The following is a 13,043-nucleotide window of genomic DNA, read 5'->3' as shown; positions in this document are numbered from 1 at the left end:
TATGAACAGGTTGAAAAGCATTGGTCCTAATACAGATCCCTGTGGGACCCCACCATTTACTTCCCTCCACTGGGAGAATTTACCATTTATTCCTACTCTTTGGTTTCTGTTCTTTAACCAGGCACTGATCCATGAGAGGACCTGTCCACTTATTCTATGACTGCTAAGTTTGTTCAGGAGTCTTTGGTGAGGGACTTTGTCAAAAGCCTTTTGGAAGTCCACGTAAACAGTGTCTACCAGATTCCCCCTGTCTACATGTTTACTGACACTCTCAAAGAACTTTAAAAGGTTAGTGAAACAGGACCTACCTTTGTGGAAGCCAGGTTGATTCTTTTTCAGCTGGGCTTTTCTTTCTATATACTTACTAATTTTATCTTTAGTAATGCCTTCAGCCAATTTACCCGGAACAGACGTTAAGCTAACTGGGCTGTAATTTCCCAGATCCCCCGTGGATCCCTTTGTGTTACACTGGCCATCTTCCAGTCCACTGGTATAGAAGCTAATTTTGGCTGCCTTTCTTTTCATGGTGAGTGGCGGGTTTGTCCCCAAAGTATGAACGGGCAATGTCTCTTCTCCAGACACTGAAGAGACACTGAAGGGTGCTTCAGTGCTTTTGAGATGTCCTCCTGTATGAAGGTTTTTTGATTGCCCCATCTAGTAGACAGTGCAGAATGTTTGTTCCTGCTTTCCCTCGTGCCAAAGCATGTGCTGCATCCAGTAGTGCTGTGCTCCATAGCCTTGAGCCTTTCTTGCACGGGGCTACTGAGGACATCATGATAGATTTACTCTCTGCAGTTTCTCAGAAGGACAATTCTGTTTTGATTCTTGGGAGCAAACCAATTTGTGGTGACATTTTCCATACCTGGAACAGATTATTGCATTAACCTTAGACATATAAAGCATCTGCTTCGTTTCTTGAACTTCTCCTTTCTTTCTGAAAGAGTGAATGCGCAGCAGTCCCCTGCCTTGTGATTACAGTCGTCACAGTACTAGTTATTTCTGGAGTTAGTATATTTAATGTTGCTGCATATGGGGTGATAGCCCAACCTTTCTTCTGCTCTGTATCTCGCTGTGTTAGTTTGCAGTTCAGCAAACTATCACCATCATCTTTGGATTTAACTTTCTGTCTTGTCAGGATTGAATTCCATTCTCAGCTCTAAACCTCCTTTTGAAGGAGCTCAGGAGCGCCAGTATCTTCCATTCATCAGTAGCATCCTTGCTGCGGGTGAATTCTAGTGCTACATCTTAAGGGATCATATTCATCGATGTCTAACACAAAAGACTTCCATAATATCTGATACAACTCCCAAGTAATGCATACTTGAATGTCACATGCATCATTCAACTGACATAGTGGGGTGATGTCAGTTGTCCTTTTGATTATTCTCAGGCCTAGCAGTTTGATTCTTCATATGGATATAAATAAGTACTTTCTTCCAAATCTGGCCTTCAGAATCTTCATTGCTGATTCCTAGTTTGCTCCTGATATTAGGAGCTCTGCCCCTGCACTGCCAGCTGCCAAACTGCCCAGATTTGATTTTAGTTAATTAATGGTGCAATCCTGTGCACATTTAGGAAAAAAAAGCCCTGCAACTCCCAGAGGCATGCTGAGAGTTGTAGGGTGTTTTTTTGTTGTTGAAACATACATAGGATTGCACCCTAAATGTATCTACCTTTGCTCATCTGGTGCTCTGATGAATGGAGGCTTCAACCCTTGTCAGCTGCTGATATCTGCATAAAATCTTTCTGTTGTCAGTGGTGGGAGTTCAACCATGAGGGATTGAGGATCTCTCTCATTCCTGAAGGAGCTGAAGGGTCACTTTCTGCCTTTTTGCAGGTTGCTCTTGTCTATGTGATGATACAGTCTTTGCAATCCAGTGTTGCCTTCACCTCTCTCTAATTCAATAAGCCCAGTTACCATAACCTCAATAGCCTAATCGAGCTCATCTAAATTCTCTTGCCTTGTTATAAGCTGTCTCAGACTCTCCTCAAGCAGAAATATATTTGCATCTGGTTTCTTTAATTTACATTCTTTTTTTTCTTTTTGCAAAAGCTTAATTGTTAATATTCAGATTGCAGAAATATTTGTGTTTCTGTCTCTCCAATGCCTCAGCCATTTTGTCCCTGAACTTAGCAGTATGTTCCTCCCAGATTTGGGCATCAAAACGTTGCACTCTGGAAGATTTCTTTTTCTACTTGTTTTATCATATTTAAACAAACAAACAAGGCATAATTATCTGCTGATACAACTGTCTGAGAGAGAAGGCCTAAAACTACTCCTACAAAGACAGCATGACATCACTTCCCATTTCGCTTTCCTAATAAAACATTAATCCTTTAGAGTTTCAACAAACCCTGGGTGCAAAGTGGCTTGGGGTTCTTCTTCCATACTACGTAACGCCAGTTTTTCAGATTACTTTCTCCATATTTCACATTGGGCATATTCTTTCTGATGGCCTAGCATGTATGCAATGTCTTGCCCAAAATATTAGCAATCTCTTTACCCAAGCCGTCCTTGAATGATTGTGCTGTCCAGTTTTTTTTGTTTATTAGTTATTAGCATTTCGCTTTGGTTTTAAATATTTTAAACCATTTTTAAATATGAGTTTTTGAATTTATTATGATGTATTTTAATTTCTGATTCTGTAAACCACTTAAAGATATATTTAGCTATGTCACAGCAATTAGATGGAGTTTAGAAGGAAGTTACTACAGCTTGGATTAGCATTCACCCCCGGCCTTTAACCTGCTGCTTCTGCACATTCCAAGCTTTATCTTGGAGATTTCCCAGCATGGAGGACCCACTGCTCAAAATGCACAGATGACAACTGAGGCTGGATCTACACTTACCTCCTTTTCCCACTTCCAATGAGGTTTCACCGCCCGCCTTTCACACTATGCAGTAGCCGCCTCGAATTGGAACTGGAATTTCCCACTTCCGTGCTCCCGCTTTCAATACCCTAATATCCCGGTATTTCCCCTTAATGTGCTCTGATTTTCTGCCTTCACTACCATATCCAGTTGTAGTCCCCTCCCACGCCTGTCCATATGCGGCGGTGTTTGTATTTCTCTCCTGTTCAATCACAGCTCTTGACAGCCCCATGTCTTCTCCCAGCTACTGATCGCATAGCTTCCTTAGCAGCCCCCGTTTCCTCAGCAACAAGCAAAGGGCTGGATGTGTGTGCGCTTGTCTGATCTTGGAAGCTAGGGGGGGTCGGTCCCGGTCAGTGCTTGGATGGGCGACCGCCTGGGAATCAGGCTTCCTGCACTGAGCAGGGGGTTGTTGTATCCCTTCAAATGAGACTAAGTTTTACCCCCTCCTATCCCCCGCTCCGGATGTTTTTTTTAAATTAAGGCGTTATCCTCGCAGAATCGGGGCTTCTCCGTGATGTTTTTTTCTAATTGAGGCATGATCTTCGAAGCTTCAAAGAAGTTCACACTGAATTCATTGCAATAGTGGCCGCAATGTAGATCGGCCCACAATGGGATATAGGGAAGAGGTGCCACATCTCAGAGTTGTAGTAACCGTTAGGAGCCATTCTACTGCTTCTGTAGAATTCGAACGGCATGTTTCACATAAGATTATGCACTGTGCATTCTTGTGCTGACTCCCTTCCTTTCTACATAGTGAATATGGAGAATTATTTCAGATTTGTAGGCATTCCTTCAAACTGAGTGTCTATGAAATCTGGTTTGTGAACTGGTTGACTGTGGTCAGTCATCATATAAGTCTCCCTGTAAATGGCTAAATATATACCTTCCATTTGCCATGTAACTACTTGGAGCAATATTTTTAAAGTTTGCTACAAAAAGCACACCCCACGCTTGCAACTGAGCCAAGACCTTGTCTCTGTTAAACTTCATCCCCCAAGTAAACCTCTTACAGCCAAGTTATAATCCCCTGGAAAATAGAATTGTAACAGAAGTGCCGCTTGCTGCTAACATAATCCTAAATGTAAACCACATTGCTTTACTAAAAAAGGGCATGGCTACTTATTAAAACATACTCATGACTCAGCAGTGTGGATTTTATAGCAACCTAATGTTTAAATTTCTGGTATACTTGGCAACAGGTAGATTGTCTTGTCATCAAAGACTGCAAGCCTTATTTGCACACTCAAAGAGCCGTGGGCTGCTGTCCATTCACTGTGCTCATTCAGCTGTCACAAACACTGACAAGACTGGTCTGATGCAAGCTTGGAGAAGCAACTGTCTTATTCTGTCTTACTTTATATATCCTTCTAAGACACCTTTCAGTTGCCTTACTTTTGCACCACATGATTTTAAAAAAGGAGCCCCTCTGAAAATCCTAGAACTGAAGAGCTGGATAACAAGTGCCTTTCAAAAACAAACCAGCAAACCCCAGAGATTATGAGACTTATAATAACTTTGTTAGGATTTTGGCTTCTGGATTTTTCACAAAACAAATGATCTCAAAATGTCTAGGCCTTTGTTTCTGAGGTTCAGATGACACTAATGATTTTCTGTGAATGTCCAAAATTTTGGTGACATTCACCAAATGAGAACAATCCCACTTATTATTTCCAGTTTTTCTGACATTCACAAAGTTTACCTGTCAACACTCACATGTGGATGTTGATAGACACCAAAAAATTTGTGCTTGTTCCTGCTCTTTTCATTGTAAAACGGTAGCTGGTGGCGGCTATGCGCAATGCACTTCCACCATTGCAGGCATTTTAACTTGGCAGTTATGGACATATGAATCAGCTTTAGAGTGAGTCCCGCCCTTTATTCATTCAGCCCAGTATTGTCTGCTCTGGCTGGTGGTAGCTCTGCAGGGTGAGGTCTTTACTAGCCCACCTACCTGAAGTTCTTTCAACTGGAGACATGAGGGATTGAACCTGGGACCTTCTGCCTGTAGACAATGTGTTTTACCACAATGTTCCTCCACAATGTGGAATTTCTCACTGTGTTCCTGCAGCATCCCTACAATATTGTCATACTTAGCCCAGATTGTCACCCATTTATAAAGCTAGGATATAAGCAGTGGTGTAAGGAGAAAATGTATCTGGCAGGTACTGTAGGTCTCTGCGGGTACTATAGTTCCACCCCTTCCCCTTTAAATATGTTTATTTATCATCCCCTCCCATCTGTGGCCCTACCCCTACTTTAAAGGGGGGGGGGGGAGAGAGAGAGAGAGAGAGAGAGAGAGATGAACTCATTTTGTTTGTTTTATTATACCTGGTACAATAAAGCTACAATAAAAACTAAGAAAAAAATTCTACATCATTAAAACACACACACAGGAATAAAACATTCAGTACAATAAATTAGAAAGTGACACTAAGAAGCAAAATAAAACATTTTACACCATTAAAAGGCAAGTGGAACAAAATAGTCTGCACTGCCCACAATCTAACCTTTCTAAAGAGGGAGTTCCACAATTGGGGTGCGTGCTGCTACAGAAAAGGTCCTGTCTTGAGTATCCACCTACCTAGACTCTCTAGATAGTGGGACATATAACAGGGTCTCCAATGAAGATAATACATCATGGGCAGGTTCATATAAAATAATGAAAATTACCTCTGAGCATATAAAAACATCTCTCCCCCCCCTGCAACAATACGCCATTGCAGGCTGTCTCCGTACATTTAGAATTAAGGAGCAGGGCTTCTTTCCAAGGCAGACATCAAAGTTAACACAGAGTACTGGTCTCTGTCTTTCTGAAAATTAAGCACTGACCCCTTCCCTGCTCCTCATGTGACAACATTCTGAGAACACAGTCCAAAACGTTTTGAAATGTTAAAACATATAGTTTTACAGTTATAGCTAGAAATTATGCTGGTACAGGCCATACCAATTCACTTCTCTTGGGGAATATTGTGAACTGCCTTATATCAGACTGGTAGCTTGCTTAACCCCTTCATGGATCACTGCCTTGTTGTGGCGAAGGGGCTTGCGTAACTCAGTGAAGCCATAAGCTATGCCGTGCAGGGCCACCCAAGACGGACAGGTCATGGCAGAGAGTTCTGACAAAATGTGGTCCACTGGAGAAGGAAATGGCAACCCACTCCAGTATTCTTGCCAAGAAAACCCCATGGAACGTATCACAAGGCTAAAAGAGATGACGCCGGAAGATGAGCCCCTCAGGTCGGAAGGTGTCCAATATGCTACTGGGGAAGAGCAGAGGGTATTTCCAAGTAGCGCCAGAAAGAGTGAAGCGGCTGGGCCAAAGCCGAAAGGACACTCAGCTGTGGATGTGTCTGGTGGTGAAAAGAAAATCCGATGCTGTAAAGAACAATATTGTTTAGGAACCTGGAATGTCAGATCAATGAATCAAGGTAAGCTGGAGGTGGTCAAACATGAGATGGCAAGATTGAACATCGACATCTTGGGAATCAGCGAACTCAAATGGACAGGCATGGGCGAATTTAATTCAGGTGACCATCATATCTACTATTGTGGGCAAGAATCCCTTAGAAGAAATGGAGTAGCACTCATAGTCAACAAAAGGGTGGGAAAAGCAGTACTGGGGTACAATCTTAAAAATGATAGAATGATCTCAGTACGAATCCAAGGCAAACCATTCAACATCACAGTAATTCAAGTCTATGCCCCAACCACTGAGGCCGAAGAAGCTGAGGTTGATCGGTTCTATGAAGACCTACAACACCTTCTAGAACTAACACCAAAAAAAGATGTCCTCTTCATCATAGGGGATTGGAATGCTAAAGTAGGAAGTCAAGAAATCACCGGGATAACAGGCAGGCATGGCCTTGGTGTACAAAATGAAGCAGGACAAAAGCTAATAGAGTTTTGCCAAGAGAACACGCTGATCATAGCAAACACTCTTTTCCAACAGCACAAGAGGCGACTCTACACATGGACGTCACCAGATGGTCAATATCGAAATCAGATTGATTATGTCCTTTGCAGCCAAAGATGGAGAAGCTCCATACAGTCAGTCAAAACAAGACCTGGAGCTGACTGTGGCTCAGATCATGAGCTGCTTCTTGCAAAATTTCGGCTTAAATTGAAGAACGTCGGGAAAACCACTAAACTGTTCAGGTATGACCTAAATCATATCCCTGATGAATATACAGTGGAGGTGAGGAATAGATTTCAGGGATTAGACCTGATAGACAGAGTGCCTGAGGAACTATGGACGGAGGTCCGTAACATTGTTCAGGAGGCAGCAACGAAATCCATCCCAAAGAAAAAGAAATGCAAGAAAGCCAAGTGGCTGTCTGATGAGGCTTTACAAGTAGCTCACGAAAGAAGGGAAGCGAAAAGCAAGGGAGAAAGGGGAAGATATACAGAGAATGCAGAGTTCCAGAGAATAGCAAGGAGAGACAAGAAGGCCTTCTTAAATGAACAATGCAAAGAAATCGAGGAAAACAACAGAATGGGAAAGACTAGAGATCTCTTCAAGAAAATTGGAGATCTCAAGGGAACGTTTTGTGCAAAGACGGGCATGATAAAGGACAAAGAAGGCAGGGACCTAACAGATGCAGATGAGATTAAGAAGAGGTGGAAAGAATTCACAGAAGAACTATACAGGAAAGATCTGAATGTCCCTGATAGCCATGATAGTGCGGTCACTGAACTTGAGCCGGACATCCTAGAGAGTGAAGTCAAGTGGGCCTTAGGAAGCATTAGTAACAACAAAGCTAGCGGAGATGACAGTATTCCAGCCGAGCTATTTAAAATCCTAAAAGATGATGCTGTTAAAGTGCTGCATTCAATATGCCAACAAATCTGGAACACTCAACAGTGGCCACAAGACTGGAAAAGGTCAGTTTACATTCCAATTCCAAAGAAGGGCAACGCCAAAGAGTGTTCAAACTACCGCACAATTGTGCTCATTTCACATGCCAGCAAGGTGATGCTCAAAATCCTACAAGCTAGGCTTCAGCAGTATGCGAACCGAGAACTACCGGAAGTACAAGCTGGGTTTCGAAGAGGCAGAGGAACTAGAGATCAAATCGCCAACATTCGCTGCATCATGGAGAAAGCAAGAGAATTCCAGAAAAACGTCTATTTCTGCTTCATTGACTACGCTAAAGCCTTTGATTGTGTGGATCACAACAAACTGTGGCAAATTCTTAAAGTGATGGGAGTACCAGACCACCTTACCTGTCTCCTGAGAAACCTGTACAAGGGTCAAGAAGCAACAGTAAGAACCAGACATGGAACAACCGATTGGTTCAAAATTGGGAAAGGAGTACGACAAGGCTGCATATTGTCACCCTGCTTATTTAACTTATATGCAGAGTACATCATGAGAAATGCCGGGTTGGATGAATCAGAGGTCGGAATTAAGATTGCTGGGAGAATTATCAACAACCTCCGATATGCAGACGATACCACCCTAATGGCAGAAAGCGAAGAGGATCTCAAGAGCCTCTTGTTGAGGGTGAAAGAGGAGAGTGCAAAAGCTGGGTTGAAACTCAACATTAAAAAAACGAAGATCATGGCATCTGGCCCCATCACTTCCTGGCATATAGAAGGGGAAGAAATGGAAGCAGTGACAGATTTTACTTTCTTGGGCTCCAAGATCACCGCAGACGGTGACTGTAGCCATGAAATTAAAAGACGCTTGCTCCTTGGGAGGAAAGCTATGGCCAACCTAGACAGCATAGTAAGAAGCAGAGACATCACCTTGCCGACAAAGGTCTGTCTAATCAAAGCTATGGTTTTCCCAGTAGTAATGTATGGCTGTGAGAGCTGGACTATAAGGAAGGCTGAGCGCCGAAGAATGGATGCTTTCGAACTGTGGTGCTGGAGAAGACTCTTACGAGTCCCCTGGACTGCAAGGAGGTCAAATCAGTCCATCCTAAAGGAAATCAACCCTGAGTGCTCATTGGAAGACAGATAATGAAGGTGAAGCTCCAATATTTTGGCCACCTAATGCGAAGAGAAAACTCCCTGGAAAAGACCCTGATGCTGGGAAAGACTGAAGGCAAAAGGAGAAGGGGACGGCAGAGGATGAGATGGCTAGATAGCATCACCGATGCAATGAATATGAACTTGAGTACGGTCCGGGAGAGAGCGCAGGACAGGAAGGCCTGGCGTGCTATGGTCCATGGGGTCACGAAGAGTCGGACACGACTGAACGACTGAACAACAACAACAAAGCTTGCTTAAGGGCTCTCGGATGCTATGGACTTCCTGCTCCAAGAGGGAGGTCCACAGGTAGACAGAGAGAGGTCCACCCCCAAAGTTCTCTCCAGTACCTCTTGTGGGAAACTCTGCCACCACTGCTGTACCACCCACAGTGCTCCACAGGTGGTAGGGCTTAAAAAGCGGTGTCTTCGATCCACCTCATCCAAAGCTGTCTCATTCCCCCAGCATGCCCCAGAAAAGGCTGAAAAGGTATGCCAGCCCTGGAGCTAGTATATTTCTCCCCCCAGCCCTGCCAATTAGTGCCAATGGAAGGTAAACATTTTAAAAGGCCAAATGGGAGGGTGCATGTGACAGAAAAACTGCCCCCCCCACACACACTTTTTGCTCTGGTCAGTATGAGGTGGCAGGGTTTAGGACATGGTGGTTTTTCCACACCAGAATCTCCCACCACCACCACCACCACCTTAGGATTGTTCTGCCCATGGTCTATTATATTGAGCCAGTTCGCACAACACGAGGGTGGTTAATAAGCTATGGTGGTTTATTAACCATCCCCCACATGTGCTGGCTGATTTTCCTAATTACCCTAGTCGGGCATGAGCTGTTGTGATGTCTGAACCCGGCAAGGGTGGGTGGCTGGGGCGGGTAACAAACTACCTAGAACCCAGGCTCTGCTGTAAGGTTGCTAGGTGGCTTGTTAACCATCCCAGCTACCCACCCTTGCCAGGTTTGGACATCACGACAACCCATGCCCGGCAAGGGTAATTAGGGAAATCAGCCGGCATGCAACTGGCACACATGGGGTGGTTAACGAGCCACTGTGGCTTATTAATGACCCTCATGTTGTGTGAACCCAGTCATTATGTGTATGTTTTTGTGAGAATACATGCAAACATGTATATTCCAATTAAATATTTAATGGAAGTACAAAAGCCAGATGTACTTTGCTGTTACTCAGAAGCAATGAGTCAATGGAACACTAGATTTTAGTTAATTCTGTTCATTTTCTTTAAGGAAGGAAGACAATTCTGGCAATTCTGGCATTCATGAAAACTTTCCAAACAAGCAGATGTTTAAAAGCCAGAGATGAGAGCGTTGGCTGCAGAAGAAGGGGCAGGGCACCGAAATATCATACTTACCTCACCTTGCTGCCTGCTAGTGAAATTCTTTCCATTTGCGTCCTAATAGGGCGGTGCTAGGGGTGTTCTGGAGAGCTTGGCAACGATCCCACCACCTCTTCAGAGTATAAGAAAGCAGACTGGCCTTTTCTCCTTACTCTTTGTCTTTATCCTTTAAGGTGGGGCTGGGTGGGTGGGATTGACTTCGCAATAGCTTCCTTCCTTCTGTGTACCATTTAGAGATGGGCCACTGCTTTCCTGTCTGTGAGTCATGATGTAGCCACTGTGCTGAAGCTAAGCCAATCTGAATTGGGTCAGTGCCTGGACAGGGGGCCACCGCAAAACCTTGTGTACACTGACTTGAGTTCCATGATAGAAGAAATAATCAGGAAGAAATAAATACACAAAATAAATAAATCTTGAATAGCTGGATATCCCTTTGAGTAGAAATCTGATTACATTAGGGGATACAATTTTGCTCAAGTGGTATAAACATAAAGGGGGAAAGGAACACGAGCACTGTCTCAAGAGGCTTCCAACACAACACTGTTGGGGCTCCGTCCACCCCGCTTTCTGAGATCTCCCTGTGCAAGTGGGCCATAAGGGGCCCTTCCAGTGTTACTGGGCTCCAGCTTCCGTCAGCCAGCCCTGACTGTTGGCCATGCTGGCTGGAGATGACAAGAGCAAGAGTCCAACAATATCTGGAAGGCCACATGTTGCCCACTCCTGCCCTAAGGCTTAAGGCAGATGTGGGCAACATGTGCCCTTTCCTGGCCTTTTTGGCAGCCACCCACTGCCCCACGGAACAGCAATGGGAAAGGAGCTGCACAATAGCCCCCTCTTAAAGGATAAAATAGTGGTTTGCTGCTGGAGTTTGGTGGTGTGGCATTGCCACTTCACCCTTTTTTCTTTTTCTAAGGATTAAAAAAGGATAAAAAAGTGGCCACCATAATGCTTTAACCTTTTCAGAAAGGGGCTATTTTGCAGCTGTTTTTCCTGCCACCATACCACTGAATTTCAGTGGCAAATTTGGCAATGCAGTGGGAGAGGGGACCAGCCCCCAATGGGGACTGGGGGGGAATGTAGCCCCTTGACCCCCAGATATTGCCCACTCCTGGCTTAAGGTGATGTTTCTCTACCACTGGTGACCATCTCTGGACTTAAAAAAGAAAGAAAGATTGCAGCCCCTGTACCTTAAGATTTTAAAATACATAGCAATTCCCCAAGCTTAACAACATTTGAGGAATGAATGAATGAATGAATGAATGATAACGACAACGCAATCCTGTGCATGTCATTAATCCAACTGAGTTCAGTGAGACTTGCTTTCAAGTAAGACTTGAATCTCAGCCTAATATTTCAAATGTATGCAGTAACATTGGGAAATTTCCCTGTCCTATACTCTCTCCTTTTAAAAACCTAATGAATGATTTCATAACCAAAATGTACTGTGCCATTCATTGTTATGCTTATTGTTAATTAAATGGTTGCAATGATTCCTGAAGCAGAAAGAGAAGCCTGAAAGATCATTCAGCAAAAAGAAAACCTCCCAACCAGCCATTCAGCCTTGCACCTCCTCCATCCTTAGGAAGTCTGAACAGGGGGAATAATTTGCCCTGCCTCTGATAGAATCCATAAGAGAATCCCAGCTGTAGCGGTCATCCAGAGTTTTGGAATGCATTGTCATCAGTATGCTAATGACATGCAGCTCTGTTTCTCCTTTTCATCTTCAGGTGAGGCTGTGGATGTGCTGAATCAGTGCCTGGCTGTGACAATGGACTGGATGAGGGCTAATACACTGAAGCTCAACCCAGACAAGACTGAGATGCTGTTGGTGGGTGGTTCTGCTGACCCGATGGAGGGTGCTCAACCTGTTCTGGATGGGGTTGCACTCCCCTTGAAGGAGCAGGTCCGTAGCTTGGGGGTTCTCCTGGAGCCATCTTTGTCACTTGAGGCTCAGGTGGCCTCAGTGGCACAGAATGCTTTCTACTGACTTCAGTTGATGGCCCAGCTATGTCCCTATCTGGATAGGGATAACCTGGCTTCAGTTGTCTACACTCTGGTAATCTCCAAGTTAGATTACTGCAATGTGTTTTACGTGGAGCTGCCTTTGAAGATGGTTTGGAAACTGCAGCTCATGCAAAATGCAGTGGCCAGATTGATAATGGGGACCAGAAGGTCTGAACATATAGGGCCAACTGTCCCACTTGCACGGGCTGCCTATATGCTTCTGAGCTCAATTCAAGGTGCTGGTTTTATACAAGGTATAAAGCCCTACACGGCTTGGGACCGCAATACCTGACAGCATGCCTCTCCTGAAATGAACCTACCTGTATGTGGCATTAAGCATCTAAGGCCCTCCTCCGACTTCCTCCTCCAAGGGAAGCTTGGAAGGCAGCAACGAGGGAGAGGGCCTTCTCAGTGGTGGCCCCCCATCTGTGGAATAAGCTCCCTGATGAGGTCTGCCTGGAGCCAACATTATTATCTTTTAGCTGTCAGGTTAAGACCTATCTCCTTTCCCAGGCATTTGGCAGCACATGATGAGTTTTAATTGGTCCTGGATGTGTCTTTAGTTATGACTGACAGATCAAAGTTGTTTTTAGTTATATGTTGTTTGTGGATATTGTCTGTGTGCTTTTATGTAAATGGCTTTTGAACTTTTTATATTGTATTTAATGTTTTAACTTCTGTAAACCGCCCAGAGAGCTTTGGCTATGGGGCGTTATAGAATGCAACAACAACAACAACAGCAGCAGCTAGTGGTGTGGCTGGCAAAATGAACAGAAAACTGTCCTGCAGCTCCTTTCTACTGACCATCAGCCAAAAAGAGCACATCCA

The 13,043-nt window shown here is 44.2% G+C and overlaps 1 protein-coding gene across 1 annotated transcript in view; it reads left to right on the top strand.

Moving 5' to 3' along the window:
* The window catches only part of LOC146353773 (uncharacterized), a 197,853-nt gene that overhangs the window by 163,182 nt on the left and 21,628 nt on the right, over window positions 1-13,043 (top strand). The window contains exon 3 of the mRNA XM_084837248.1: window positions 11,939-12,039. Coding sequence (XP_084693374.1) covers window positions 11,939-12,039 — 101 coding nt within the window. The remainder of the gene's footprint in view (window positions 1-11,938; window positions 12,040-13,043) is intronic.

Source organism: Heloderma suspectum, chromosome 2 (genome assembly GCF_057233095.1).
Source record: "Heloderma suspectum isolate Gila_16-S chromosome 2, 16-S_ref, whole genome shotgun sequence".
NCBI classification, from domain to species: Eukaryota; Metazoa; Chordata; class Lepidosauria; order Squamata; family Helodermatidae; genus Heloderma; species Heloderma suspectum.
Note: the sequence above shows the minus strand (reverse complement) of the source record. Positions and strands in the feature narration are given on the sequence as shown.